At 36.4% G+C, this 15,911-nt stretch overlaps 1 protein-coding gene across 3 annotated transcripts; it reads left to right on the top strand.

Moving 5' to 3' along the window:
- On the top strand, window positions 1-11,988 carry LOC106159039 (sodium- and chloride-dependent glycine transporter 1). Of its 3 annotated transcripts, none has more exons than XM_087005526.1 (14): window positions 1-264; window positions 4,097-4,316; window positions 4,548-4,679; window positions 5,006-5,161; window positions 5,431-5,578; window positions 5,755-5,887; window positions 6,166-6,300; window positions 6,759-6,862; window positions 9,129-9,253; window positions 9,655-9,908; window positions 10,156-10,255; window positions 10,451-10,551; window positions 10,881-11,042; window positions 11,159-11,988. In XM_087005526.1, exons 1-14 carry the CDS (start codon window positions 250-252, stop codon window positions 11,309-11,311), a joined length of 1,938 nt encoding a protein of 645 aa, XP_086861652.1. In that variant the 5' UTR covers window positions 1-249; the 3' UTR covers window positions 11,312-11,988. The 3 variants fall into 3 exon arrangements, with proteins under 3 accessions (XP_086861652.1, XP_086861651.1, XP_086861650.1); XM_087005525.1 differs by lacking the exons at window positions 1-264; window positions 6,759-6,862 and adding exons at window positions 2,516-2,534; window positions 8,274-8,377; XM_087005524.1 differs by lacking the exon at window positions 1-264 and adding an exon at window positions 2,516-2,534.
- Window positions 11,989-15,911: the final 3,923 nt, after the last annotated feature.

Below are 15,911 nucleotides of genomic sequence, written 5' to 3'. Positions count from 1 at the left end.
TCAAGCACAGGATCCAGAGGTACCGATCAATAGGTTTTTCTGTCGTGCCGCCAAGTTTTCAGATTGATATCAGGGTTTATCTTAAGATTTTGATTACTTTAGGGAAGGGGTGTGCGGCTGGCCAGATAGACTTGACTGCTTTAATAGTCTAAGATAACCAACCAGAGTTGTTTATTTGGCGTTGCGACATTGCAGATACGTAAAGCTGCTCGTCTACCGCACGTCACATGAGAAACCCGACCTGGAAAGATGGAGGCAGAAAACGTGAGTACTGGTATCTTCTTTTCTCCTTTTCTTATTTCAAAATTAGGGTATATGTGTTCTTGAAATAATGATAAGAAGGTTTGTCTTTTCATTTTTTACGCCACGTTTTTGTTTGCGGCTGCTTTTTAATGAGTTCTTTATCGTGGCATTTATACGGGGTCGGTGACTTGGCTGACACTGAGGTTAGGTTTCCCAAACTTTTAAAGGTATCAACGCAATGTTAAAGCAATTGAGATTCCAACTTTAAAGAAAAGCACAAAAGTATTGTGTAAAATTTTGATTTTTTCTGCTGAACAATTTGAGGATTTTTTCATTCCTTTGCGCGACAAGATTAAGCAATTTTTTGTTCAACCCTAGGTTCAACCCTCTCTTCAACGTGAAATAGATTTTGAATTACATTGTTTTATGTTGTCTAGTCACTTTTCTTACTTTAACTTTACCTTTGATATCTGTGATGCCACATGAAAATTGAGCTGTGTAAGTGCCGTTTTTCACAAGCGATTATAAATCTAAATCTTGTCACAACTGAATTGGTAAAAAAAGGTTCATAGGCGTGAGTTGTGTTACTGCAAAAGATTGTAGCATATGTTTGGCTTAAATTTAGATATTATCTACTGAATAAAATTAATAGTTAGGGACTTGGTATCTAAACTCAACCTGTACATTTTCTTGAGAATAGTAACATTAAATATTTGACTGCACATTCGAATTTGGACTTTTTCATTCCCTTTTTTTTTTGTTTAACCCTTTTTATATCCGTCTCTTAAATGTGAAATTGTTGTTGAATTGCAATTTTTATGTTCTTTTTCATTTTTTCGACTTTTTTCTCAATCTTTTCTACTTTAACCTTTGATATTAGTGATGCCACATAAAGCAGAATTAAAAAGTCTTATCAGAATTATTTTTTCCGTGTGCAAGTCGAGTATATCAATTTCCAAAGATGTTTTTACATAAAGCTGTCAACAGAATCCAAAGACAACGGACATATTGTCATTGTTTTCACTACGCACTTTGAATGGTTACGGATGATTTTATATCAGGTTATTATGCTAAATGAAGGTCATGATGAGACCTTTTTGTCGGAACTTTCTTCCTATTGTCTTTTCCTTTTTCCCCTGACAGGGGGTTTGACATATGTTGATGGGGTGCTTACAAACGGATCCTTGGTTGATAAAGTTTCTCTCTGTAACTTAGGGATCATTCCCATAACTCTATCGTATTAACAGGATCGAGGGGATTTCACTAAATTGAATTCAGCTTAAGCATGCGCGAAAGGTAATTACCCTCTTAGCAGCTTCAATGGGCGTGACAGACATTTAAACCGCTTAAACTGAATGCAAGAATCCCCCTCGGAGTTATGTCGATCCTGCTGGTACGCTAGGTTAATGGGAACCCAGTCTTATCTTATCATTATAATAATAATGACACATTGTTCTTTACCATTGGTGATGGGTTCTATTCAACAAAAGGGGTGTGGCTCTAGAAGTTTTGGCATAGGTGACTCGAGAAAGAGGTGTAAAGGAGTCACTAAGAACAGTATTAATATGTATATACACTTTAAACATTTCATTTTGGAATTTATATACCATTCAATTTATATACCGTATAGATGCAACGGAAGGCTCACTAAATGCACACTAACATCGGGGCATTCAGTAGCTTATACTACATTTTACATGTATGACGACGAAAATCAAGGTGATATCAAATGAGTATATTGTGTGTAAGAAAGGCAAAATTGTCAGGACTCACGTAACTACTCAAGATACTTTCCGCTTGGGATTCCCCTTGTAGACCCCATAATGAAATTAAACCTTGCATTTGTTTTTGGTGAACAATTTACATGAAGCACCCATTGACGCTTCTTTGGTTGGGATTGAGTTCATCACTACTTTCAGAGTGATTGCGTAATATTTTCTAGCACTAATAAAACCCTCCGACGAACCAGGTGAAGTTAGATTCATCATGTTTTGTCTTATGGATGCGTTCGCTAAATTAATCGTTTATTTAATTTAACTTTTTGTGCTGAGAATATTCTCACATTCTACTCGCTCACGGCAAAAATAAAATCCCATCAACCTGGCCCTATCACTGAAGTTCATGGCACAATTTCTATTTGTGACAAATCGCACGGCGCACGCTTTGACGCTTCTTCGGCTGAAAATGAGTTTATCACTTTTCACCGAGTGATTGCGTAATTTGATTCTTACAGTACGAAAACTGATTTGGTGATGGAAATCGAGGTAAACAAGGTCATAAGAATCTGCGTGGTGAGTTGCCGTCATTTTATTTAGATGGGAAAAGTGACTTCGTACATGTAGCTGCACGTACTGGGGTAGAAGGCAAAGGAAACACGCTTAGTAACGCCAAGTGTCCTTCAGTACACTTTCTATGTTTTTTGCAAAAAGTATAAATTGTAAATACTCTGAGTAAGCATCGCTACAAGAATGGGGCATGTACAGTGAAGTGTAGAGGCATATCTGGAATTAGGTGTAACTGGCGGCAGTAGAAACTCCACAAACCCTCTCTTAAGCTCAAAAGTATGGAACACACTGTTTGTCATCGTGTCAATTTGTCAATATAGCATGGTCAGTTTTTCCACCTTTTCAAACACTGATTTAAATAGTCAGGATTAAGCTTATCATCTCTGCTTTTGCACACGTTCTTACACAAGTCCTAACGTCTTATCTATTTATTACATGCTAGAATTAGCTTGGCCCAAGGAAGTTATTTATTGAGGCTACTTATGGCTTATTGAAAGGACACTCGAAGAAATCCAAGCACCGTGACCTGTGTTTCACAGTAATGAAAATAGAAGAGAAAATGAAGAAAGCGTGTTGCTGTCATTTATTCAGTAAAATAGATTGCGTATTAAACGAAAACGACATGGCACACTTATAAATAACAATTAAAAAGTGCTTGATATATATTTTTTATTTTAACTTTCAAGCATATATATTTAATTTATTTTATTTTTATCTTTCCCACGTTTTCCAACCCTTTATCCGGAATCCTCCCCCCCCCCCCCCCAAGAAAAAGCAGTTGAAACGAAAAACAGAAGTTCAGTAGCAATATGTTCACTCACACGAATGAAAAAAACTTTGGCTTTCCTTTTTCTTTCTTTTTCCATTACTTTTTTATGAGTAAGTCTTTAACTGGCGTAATTGAGAATATAACCTTCATAAGTAGTATTTCATGACATTTCATCTCTTAATTTTTGAATGTCAACGGTCGATAAAAAATCATATAGATTTAAAAAGTAGTTTTTATGCTATTGTCCCGTGAATAGTCTCCATAAACTGACAACTTTATTGCGTGCAATTTGAGCGTTCTTATCACCCTAGTCAACAAGTGCTGACAGACGGACAACTGTGTAGTATCTGTGTTGATAAATTCGGTCTCACGGCTGCGGTTTGGAACGGGACGAGCAGCGTATTGTATGCAAAATGCATCTCTTCAGAATGTCGACAGATTCAAATGGTACTTTGGCTATATAACGTCACATGTTTGCGGTGCACTTCAAATCATGTCTTACATGAATAAAGATAACGGTATTGAAAGGGCATGTGGAGGCAGTGATGGTTCTCAAATTCATTGATCTAAACTGTGACAGATAGGGAGCGGATCAATATGAGTAGTATGATGAAACCATGAGATTTTTTTATATCTTCATCTAAGAAACGATGAAACCAACGATACATGTAATACCACTTCAAAAGTGTTTATATTAAAGATGAACGATATATCTATATATCGAAACAAAGCGAGTTTGGGCCACTTATGACAACTTTTCTAGTTGTAATATAGTTGTAAAAACAAAATTTCTTTCCAGGGAAAACCCACCACGGTGAACTCGGTCTCCAAAGAATTGGAAGCCGCGGCTGACGCCGACATGGGTCGCTTAGACTCTCAAGCTGATCTTATGGCGAGTGAATTGAATGAGCGCGGTAACTGGGGGGGCCAGATAGAGTTTATTTTAACCTGTGTCGGCTATGCCGTAGGTCTGGGAAATGTATGGCGCTTTCCATACCTATGTTACAGGAACGGTGGAGGTAAGCCAATTTGGGACTCGAATCTCAACTACCGCAATACGGGTAACAAACTTATTTGATAATTAAGCTTGAAATGCTTTAAGGGCTGTCGTTACTCTGTTGAAATTTTGTAACTATCTCTAACATTCAGTGATTAAGTATTGTGAGTAGATGTTAAGAAGAAACACCTCTCTGAATTGAATTAATGACAGCCGTGTGACATATTGTTGCTCAGTATCCTTCTATTTCCAGGAGCCTTTATTCTCCCATACTGCATCAGCTTGGCATTTGTGGGTCTACCCTTATTCTTCATGGAACTTTGTTTTGGCCAGTTTGCCAGTCTTGGGCCTATCACTATTTGGAAAATTAGTCCACTGTTTAAAGGTAGGTTATCTTTATTAAGCTATATTCAGCTGCGGAGTATCTCGTTTATTTGCCTAAGTATGAATTGCCCCCCCCCCCCCGCACACACGTTGTGTATTGTAATTATTTAATAATCAATAATATAAAGATAATAAATGTTCATGTTCATGTTCATGCCGCTTTTTCTCACCAATTTCTGTTTTGCTCAACATCACAAAGACAGGAGTTAATAAGCGAACGGGTATTGGCAAGATGAGTACTGTACATTCGTGAAAAAAAAAGTAGTACACTTTTAGTCATTTTTATTTTAAAAAATGATTTTAAAACCCCACATTGCGTTTCTTCAGGTCTCGGCTATGCCATGGTGATGGTGTCTCTAATCATGGGTCTATACTACAACGTTATCATTGCCTACTGTATTTACTACTTCTTCGCCTCCATGACGGCCAATTTGCCGTGGTCTTCTTGTGGGAATCCTTGGAACACTAAAGATTGCTTAGAAGGTAATGACATGGAAGAGATCCGCTCTGTAGCTCATGCCAATGGATTTTTTGGAACACAAATTAAAAAAGGGGGAGTCAGAGTAAACATTTTAAAGCCATGAAATGATGTCAGGCCTTTTAATTAAAATTATGTGCATTATGGTTACATTGGGTTTTTCAAGTTCCCATTCATTAAGTTTGCGAGGGTGTAATACATTGCTTTGATAATATATTCGTACTTATCTTAATCTTTATTTTTAAATCTTGAAAAAATTTCAACCAATTTTAAGTTGGCCAAGGCGTTTCGACGAACACGACCAATATGACCACAACTGTCAGTTCTGCAGTGACCACCACTGCTAGTTCTTCAATGACTACAATGCTTATGAACGCTACCAATACCAGTTCCCGTATATCGCCCAGCGAGGAATACTTCTAGTAAGATAACATTTTATTGTTATGTCTTCCAAAAAAGATGCATCTCATCTTTTACCATTTAGTATCTACTCAAAATAAAAATTCTATAATTGAGAGTCTGGTCAAAAAAGATATAAAATCACTACTGGATTGTTACACATATACCCTATACTTTGCACATGGTTGTTTACTTATAGCCGTAAAGTCCTGGAGATGACTGATGGGATAGACAATTCAGGGGGTCTCAAATGGGACCTTTCCCTGTGTCTTCTGCTGGCCTGGTTGATTGTGTTCCTGGTCCTGATCAAGGGAATCCAGTCCCTAGGGAAAGTGAGTCATTTCACGTACTGGGATGTACTAAAAAACATTCACAAAATAATCTCTCTCATCCACTTCCCCCTCAGAATTTTCCTGACATCTTCTCACTGTGTCGTTCTAGATTAATAGCATAGTGATAGAATGTTTTTGTAATATATATTCATTAAATAACCTTCTTTTCATTATTAACACAAAAAGTTGCGTACCAAGATTAACGGATGTTTAAGAAAACTTACTTCTTTCAAACTTTTTCGTTTTCGGTCAAACAGATAACTTTATTTGGTTTTTAGGTTGTCTATTTCACCGCCATTTTTCCCTACATCATCCTTACCATTCTCCTTGTAAACGGCGCTTTGCTGCCGGGATCTGCTGAAGGCATTCGATATTACATGTCGCCTAATATTACACGTCTTGCAGACATTGAGGTAATGCTTTCGTTTGTGTATCAGCTAATATGGATAAGATAAAGTTCTTAAAACTTGTATTTATGTTTACTGTTCCAAACATTGTATGATGGTTATCTTTCAAATGTATACTTTAAAGTATTTAAAAGTAAAAAACAATCGATAAGCAAAATGTCTTGAGCAATGTACGTTTTGCCTGTATGCCTAGTCCCATATTCAACCGTCTATATATGTATATACTAAAAAGTAAATGGCATGGGTTTGTTCTAAATTATGTGTGTAGAGGCGTCTCCCAAAAGTAACCCAGCAAAAAGATACATATATGCTTGGTTTATGCTTGAACAAACTTTGACTTAACTGTATCGTGTCGCTGATGAAGCCGTCTTGGCTTTCCTGCACCTTGCACATGGTTTTCCTCCCGAGGATGGCATGTCAAGGTTAATCTTCCTCAATACTTGAAGATTTGGACTTTACAATAGGTATGGAGCGACGCATGTGTTCAAGTATTCTACTCTTTGGGTGTGTGTGCAGGAAGTTTGATCGTAATGGCTAGTTTTGGGAAATTCCATAATAACTGCTACAGGTAAATGATTCAAGTTGCGGCAGAAAGCGGGCAGCCATGTTTCTTTGACTGGCCTACACACAAACGGTATGGCGAGAAAACGGCAATGGAGAAGTTGGCAAGAAGTTGCTATTTTATTACGTTTCAGGTGCAATCCCCTTTACACACCAGACTACTTTCTAGCCCATTCCATTCAAACGCAAATAAAAAAGTGATATTTCCGTGAAGTACGCAAAATTATTTCCTAGTAAACTTGGGTATAGATAGTGTGACATAAAAATGTGATCAAACAAAAGCATTTTTTCTGTTTACAAAGGCAATTTCACCATCGACGACACTGATAGGGAATATGAAACGGAAGAAAGAAAAAGACGAAAAAAGCGAAACGAATGACAGTTTTTAATTAGTGTATATCAGACACGTAAAGATACTAACATGTTGGTTTTAACAGGTCTGGAGCGACGCAGTGGTTCAAATATTCTATTCACTAAGTGTCTCCTCTGGTGGACTGATAACCATGGCTAGCTTTAACAAATTTCGTACGAACGCATTCAGGTATTGGCCTGCTTGACGCGTTGTTGAAAATGCTCTTGTTTTACCGTATTTTGACTACTTGCCGCGCAGCATGTCACTTCCTCCCATCTCCCTGTTTGAGCACAATCAATTTGTAATATAAAACACATCCGGCATGACTCAGCAAAACGTAGTGTTCTTTTTGTTTGCTTCACGACATATCATTTTTGTCACCGTACGTGATCGAGTGTTTGTTTTGTCATCAGCACAGTTGCAACATCACCTATACATTTGGTCACTATCACCTGCCTCTTTATCGTTGTTTCACATCCTCATATTTTTCACATGTTTATATGGTGTACAAAAAGCACTGAGATGCCAATACAGCGTTAAGAAATGATTGTTTAAAATCTATGAATCATTTGAAAAACAAAATAGCAAAAGAAGTTGACTTAAAAAGTGTTGTCAAAGTCCGTATAAAGTAATGTACATGTATCGTTCAAATTCTCTTAGTCCTCATATATTTATTTTTATGAAAAAAGTTTTAAATAGAAAAAAAAAAAACAGAAAAGACACTTCTTTGTGATGTCTTTAAATCTTTCAAGGGAAGTTTTCAGCGGCATAATCCAATACCTCCTTTATCAAACAGTGATGTGTTCAAGGGAATGCTATGTGTACGTGCATCTTGATGCAGATCTGTTACATCTAAATAATATTTTGATTAAGATCACGGCAACCAATAGATTGAAGTTATACTAAGAGACCCGTAAAGACAAAATTAGCCATGATGAAAATTATACCAAATAAGATCCAGCAAGCACAAATTATGATAAAATGGTTCTTTATATTTTTTTATCTTCAATAAGTTTATGTTAGAGTAGACCTGGTTGACTTGGTTCTTATCATTTATACCTGCCAGGTATGGAGTGACGCAGTCGTTCAGATTTTTTATTCTCTCAGCGCATGCTCAGGAGGGCTGGTAGTGATGGCAAGCTACAACAAATTCAACAACAACTGCTTCAGGTAGACTGGACTGTGAAATACAGTACAACGTTTGTCCCATGTCAGACTATTGGGATGTACCTTATTTAGGTGGAATTTACCCTTTTTTTTGATAGACTTAGCATGGTTTGGTTTGATTTTTATACCTATAATCATGCATGCATAGGGGATTAATTCTCTTTGAATATTATGTGAATGGATACCTGGGTACTTGTGTATGGATATTTTACCACACTTCGTGTGGATATGAAATCGATGGCTTGGGCTTGCCTGTCCCTCTTAATCTCCCTCCTCTTTAGTCAATCTGATTTGACGTACATATCCTTTATATAATTTGCATGAGTTTGCATGTTTTGTTTTGCACTTTGCTTTAAATGTCATGCACTGTAAACGTTGTATAGTAATCAAGTTCTGTAATTATTATATATATCTTCATCGGGTACTTCACCATTGCCGTTGACTGCTTTTTTTCTGTTCTTTTTTAATACCTGCATATTATTTGTCCTATCGCTGAGGCTTTAATAGAACTACTTACAGTATTTATCTGACCATATTTAATCTAACCATTTACTAAATCTTAACATGTTTATTTGCTTAACATTTTTTTAAATGTATTTTTAAAAAACACCTTTTGAGTGGCTAACATAGTTGTTTTTCTGTTGAATGCAGTGGTCATTTGCTGTGTTATTTGACTTTGTATTGCTCCAAGCCTTTACGCAAATCAATGATGCATTGACGAATTGCATATTTATAATTGACTGTATATTCTTAGGGACGCTCTGATTGTGCCTCTTATTAACTGTGGCACAAGTATATATGCTGGATTTGTTATCTTCTCCGTGCTTGGCTACATGGCGCATATATCTGGTAAAGAGGTGGCTGATGTTGCTAGTCAAGGTACGTTGAGTCCTGTTTGCCAATATGAAATTCTTATGATTTTTTGGATATAGAAAAAAATTAAGACCACAAACAGTAAAGATGCTGAGTGATTCATTTATTCGATTTAACGTGTGCCTGTAAAAGAAAGCCACCCGAGACGTTGGGTAAGTGGTACATGTAAAATAGTTGTGCAACAGAAGTAAAAAAAATAGTATGCCGTTTAACTGAAGGGATCAGAATTCATCCCGCTGCAAATAAATAAATAAATAAATAAATAAATAAATAAATAAATAAATAAATAAATAAACGGGAGTTTCGTCATTACTTGAAGGACATAATTTAAGAGAAAATGGTTGTGGAATTGCAAGTGATATTTTGTTTTAGAATTTTTGCAAAGATTTGTGATTGCCATATTTCAGGTCCTGGTCTTGCCTTCATCGTTTATCCAGAGGCCATATCCACGATGCCGTTACCGACACTGTGGGCCATTCTGTTCTTTTTCATGATGATGCTGCTAGGTTTCAGCTCCCAATTCTCCATAGTGGAATGCGTATTGAGCAGCATAATGGATGATTACGCACATATTCTACGCGTTAATAAAAAGAGGGAAATCCTTATGCGGGGTGTCGCGTGTGGATTGTTTTTCTTGCTCGGTTTGCCCATGTGTACAAAGGTAAGTCTATGCACTTCATATTGTTTCTCTTTAATTCCATTATTTATACAGATTACAGGCATCTTTAATTCACAGGGTACGAATGGAATAGAAAAAAATTAATATAACTATATAATGTTGTCTTTGAATATTGTTGTTATTTAATGAAATTTTAACACGTAAATTGGACATGGGGAAACCTTTCTTTGTAAATGCTACTGGTGTCCGCTTATTATGCTCTTTATATGTATTTTTTTTCGATTTCCAGAGTGGTCATTTTCTATTTGACTTAGTGGACACGTATATTGGCGGCTTCCCGCTACTGTTTGTTGGCTTATTTGAATGCATAGTGCTGCAGTGGGTCTATGGTATGTGTCGTTTCCTCATTGACGTGCCATTTTCGATCAACCGCCCTTTAACATGTAGGATTTCACCAGATTTGTATTTTTTCTATTATGGTCATTATGACTGTTACTATTATTTGCTCTCTAGTGACTTGGGCTTCCAGTTTCATTTATCGAATAAGTTAATCAGATTTTTTTTAAAAAAATTCTTTCTTCTAGGATGGGACAGGTTTTCTGAGGACGTCAAAATGATGCTTGGCAAGAAACCTAACATATATTTCCGGATTATGTGGGTTTACGTTTCACCATTTCTCATGTTTGTAAGTGACTCTGAGAACTTTACTGGTGGAAATACAGTTACCATGTCAGTTTAAATGTCTTACTACGTGTAGCAAGCTGCTACTGAATTGTCAGTCAGTTTTAAGACAGCTGCCCATGTTGCAAAAATAGCATTACAGTAGTTTAGTCATTTGTAACTCGAAAGTGAAGAACGCAGGATAAAAATGTAGAAAACTGATTAAAATCTGAACTTTTCTTCAAATTTGGCATTGTTTTGCCGCAAATTTATATAATACACAATACGTAAACGGTTCCCTGGGGATTGTCCCTCCTCTTGATGTCCTGTATCCTTCTCATGTTTTCTTTGCAGGCTGTCATAGCATTCAAGTTCGTTCTGTTGAAACCACACGTGTACCAGGGCTACATTTACCCTGTATGGGCCCAGGCCATGGGATGGATGATTGCATTTACTCCTATCGCCCTCATCCCCGGCTGGTTCCTTGGCAGATTCTGCTACGACGGCGGCTTCCAGGTTGGTGGCGATTGATATTGAACGACGATATTTTAACACAAACAAATAAAACTTATCCTAATTTTTAAGATTTAATAGTTTAGTTTTTTAATATTATGTGTATGTTTCGTTTCTAGGCCTTGAAGAGCTCTGCATCACCGCAAGCTGACTGGGGACCTGCAAATGCGGAAGACCGCGAAGGGTCAAAGTACGACACAAAATCCAAGGCAAAAGCGCTCTATGGCAATGGTTCATCCAACCCTGCATTTGATCAATATTCCTACGAATAACTCTCAACCACAGAACTTTTGTATGAGTAAAAGATACTTTGAAGATTCGAGAACTCTTGGACAAACTCACCGTTTTCTTGTTAGCATGGAAATATAACACCCATGTGGCTTTGATGAGGAGCTTTACTTGCTCTTGAAAAAGCGTGCATTTAAAGAGTGAATAGTGTGGGTTTATTTTATGCCACTAGAGATCAAGATATTCTACAAACTATTCTACACGGCGACTTGTATGTTCTAAAAGTGGACACATATACCTGTATTCTTTATAAATGTACAAAAAAACCAAAGCCGTTTGTAATTATTATTCAGCATACTCCATTCTATACATTCAATAACGACTATTGTGAGAAAATTAAAGAAACGTCCCCTTTGATTCTAATGTGTTGTCCTTTAAGATTAAAACTATTTAATGTAATATCAATTTATATGTCTGTGTGGTTTAGTAAACCATACTGAATCACAGAAAGCTTTATCAAATATTTACTTTTTTTTTTTGCAAAAGAAATATAAATTGAAGTATAATGCCAGATGGCCCATAATTTGACAAAAACCATACCTGACGTCAAGGGGGCCCCAGGGTCGGGACAAGTTGGCACACTGTACAGCTAGTATTCCATGTAAATGCCCTGAAATGTATATGTACACATTTGTATTTCATTAAACTGATTTTTAGAGTATTTGATGAATTAGTAGTTCAAACGAGGTAGATATATTGAGGTTTCTACCCTACCTAATGGAAACCTGCCGTTTGAAACGTGATGAGCAGTGTTCCATACGGATATATAACACGAGTGCCTTGCACTGTCTTATAATTTCAGCGTTTAGCAATTTTACCTGTCGACCAGACATGTCCTTAAAATGCCACCAAAGGTCGTATATTTTAATATACATTCAAATGTCTTCTTTTCAGTCAATGCCGACTTTATGTTCGAACATGTAAAACATGAAGTTAGAAGTAAATTTGGCGAGTAACAATATGTATTTTATTGTCTAGATATTTTGTTAGAAAAAAATATCATTCTTGGGATAGGATAATCCTAATGAAAGTGTGTTTTAAAAAACACTGGGTAAAGGAGACCTACGTGTACAACAAGAAGCTATGAAAGTTTGGTAATGAGCATGACAGTGACACGGAGGCACACCGAAAACCACGCAAAAGATACCATAGGTGACTTAGACATAGTCGTTTGTTTCTTTTATGTGTACATGATTCCGGATTGTTATCTTCAGTTATTTTTCCCAAACTGACTTTGAAAAAATTCGACAAAATGAAAAACTCTGAAACAAAAATATCTGAATATTTACTATATGTAGCAAATAAAAACAATTTTGTCTTATAAATAAGCGTCTCGATTCCATAACTCGCCCATACTCGCCCCATATACTACACTGTAGCCTCTATGTGATATCGCTATTCGCAAAACGCGATGCTTTCGAGTTACGGGGCCGAGGGTTTCAGTAATGACCTCTCACAATAAATGAGCCATACCTGTCGTAATTTGCATAACAATAAGCTGCTCACCGTAGTGCGAGCTGTCTTCCCCAGTCCTCACTCGGTAGTTGGGCGGCGTCGGGTGTAGACGCAACACTGTGGTGCAGTCACAAGGTCGAGCTTTTATAAGGCGTAAAAGCAAATCATGTTTGTGAGTATCACCATTTCTTCAATAACCATTAAATGCTAAAGGTGCAGACGAATGAAAGGATTTTTTCGACAAATATTTATAGGCATGAATATTTGTAATACTATTACCATTGTTAATTGTATGTCACTCAGAATGGTAGAATTTTTTGGTTGCAATGCATTGGTGCTCTCAGTCGACTTTTTATGATAACCTACCGGCACGTTTGCTTGAAATCTTTAAGCTCTGTTTGAACAGTTTGTGTGGCCCATGACATTTGATTTCGAATATATTTTGATGTAATTGAATGTCGAGTGTGTTTTAATGTAAGCATTACAACCAAGATCACTGATTTATTAATTAGATGGAGCTTGTTACAGTTCTGATTTACTGATCCAAGGATAAGTGTAAAACATCAACGTGTGTATCACGTCATAGTCAAATTAATTTTATCAACAACACAAACGTCCCTTCTGACGACAATTGCGATAGTATAAAAAGGAATTAAAAAACCTTTAAAATGATCTTTTGGCTAATTTTGTCTCTTCTGGGTTTCATTCATTATTATTGATTTTCACTTGTAAATAAGTATTTGTAATTTTTTCATTTAAGGTTTTATAAATTATTTTCATAGCAGCGCTTACACTAGCACGAAAATTCTTGTGTTAGCACTCCTTTTGGCGGTTCTGATATATATATATATATATATATATATATATATATATATATATATATATATATATATGCCGACTGTGCCAACACAGTCACAGTAATAACATCCCCCATGCCGCAAATGAAACAGGTTGTGTTATCAATGTTTTTTGGGAAGAGGGGTCAAATAGTTATATCATTAATTAATTCCAGAGCATAACTTTGGCGTAAGGCTTACTTAGTTGTTTTTTTTTTGCTTAAGCTCAGCCTGAACATCAGACAATTCAATAAACAGGCACGTCATTTCAGTTATAAGTACCCCCTCCTTGCGTTATAAAATGCATTATTCGTTTGTTAAAAGCCTGTTTGTTTAGTCCAATGTTGTAAGCATTATTTTCTCTTTTCAGAAGATCAACGGGATTCTGCACAGCATGCCTGCAAGCAACCTACGGTGCCTAGCCTTTGTTTCACACATAGGAACCTCCTTCGAGCATCCGTTATATGAAAACTGAATAAATTTTGAAATAAGACGTTTTATTTTCATTTTGTTATGAAATTGTGATGATAAAGATATAAATAATGATAAGATGAAATGAGTTTTATTATTTCGTGTTTGAGAATTTTCAAATTCGATATGCTTACTCCGATCTGTAAATAATATCCTTGTTTTTTTTTGTGATTGGCGATTTTGGGATTTGAGTATTTAAGCTGTTTAAAAACACCGAAGAAAAATCCAAAATAGTTCCCAACACCATACGTTTATAGATCAAATTTGTATAACTTTAGATTCATATCTCCTCCATATCGCGTAGTATATGATCGCATTAGTAAAGTAACTTTACAAACAGTATAAAGGCTGATTGATATTTGACCAGTTAAGGCCGCTTTTATTAATGCCAAACGGTTATGAGAATTAACACAAAATTTTCATTAAGTAATTGGCCACGAGACAAAAAGTAAATCTGCAATTTATTGCCGAGTACTAAAATATGACTTGATCAAAACTATAATAATAATAATAAGTAAGGAAAGAATTTTGTGGGGTTGCAGAAAGTCGGAAATGGGTTCTGAATTTTGTTACCGTGAACTGTTTTATTGATACTTCAATTTTAAATTTGAAAAGAAAAATGAAAAAGTGGAAAGATTGACATGTAAATTTAAACCAGATTTTTTGAGAGTTGAAATTTGCCTAAATTTAGGTTTTGAAAGTTTTTTTTTCAGATTTTTTAAAACATTTTTTCAGTTCTTGTTCTCAACCAAATTGAGATAATTAGAAATAATATATAAGAAGTATATTTCTGCTACATTCGCGCATTTTAGGAAACAATTTTGAACTTCATACATTTATAAAGTGCAATAAACCTGTGTGATTTCATTGCAAAATAGGTAAATTTAAAACCCTTTAAAATTTCCCCTACCACTGATTGGAAAAGCCCCACCTTACACACCCCGTAAATGGAATAGCCCCGCCCAACCTGAGACCCCTCCAAGGGAATAGGCTTTCCCCATTGATTGGACTCGACCAACCTGTCACCCCTTAAATGTAATGGAGTCGTCTCACCTGTCTCCCCTCCAATGTAATGGACTCGCCTCACCTGGTACCCCTCGAATGTAATGGACTTGACCAACCTGTCACCCCTCCAATGTAATAGACTCTCACCAGGCACCCCTCGAATGGAATGGACTTGTCCCACCTGTCACCCCTCCAATGTAATAGACTTGCCCCACCTGACACTCCTTGCATGGAATGGACTCGCCCCACCTGACACCCCTCATATAAAATGGACTCGCCCCACCTGACACCCCTCCTATGGGATGAAATCAATCCGACCAACACCCCTCTTATGGACTGGACTCACCCCACCGTGTCTATTTGGTCATACATGTATGTGTGCATCATGGATTGGATTGAACCTACTGCAAGTGTTACCAAAATATTCTGCATGTTAAACGATACTTTGTTACCGGTCTTTTAAAATTGTTTGTTCTAGCTCATTTCATAGATATCTTTCTCTGTAGCATAGATATGAAGTCTTCCTTTTCTTTTCCATAGAAAGAACACTTGTCATTATCTTAATTATATCTTAGCGTTGGGAGTCAATGGTCGTAAGCTTATGTCTAAATTTCAATCCAGAGTTTTTCATGTCATTTGACTCGGTTTTTTCTTTTTGAAAGTTTTGCCTTCAAAATGGCATTTAAGTATTTTACATCCATTATAAAAATGTCTATGACAGACTGTATGTAACGTTGTGAGTTTTATATCATTGTGAACCACGAAATTACTCGATCTTTTTACTGGGGGGAGGGGAGGGGTCAAATTTTACAAATAC

Source organism: Lingula anatina, chromosome 2, assembly GCF_051362555.1.
Source record: "Lingula anatina isolate TDL-2025a chromosome 2, LinAna3.0, whole genome shotgun sequence".
NCBI lineage: Eukaryota > Metazoa > Brachiopoda > Lingulata > Lingulida > Lingulidae > Lingula > Lingula anatina.
The sequence above is the reverse complement of the archived record's forward strand: the minus strand, read 5'-3'. Positions and strand labels throughout refer to the sequence as shown.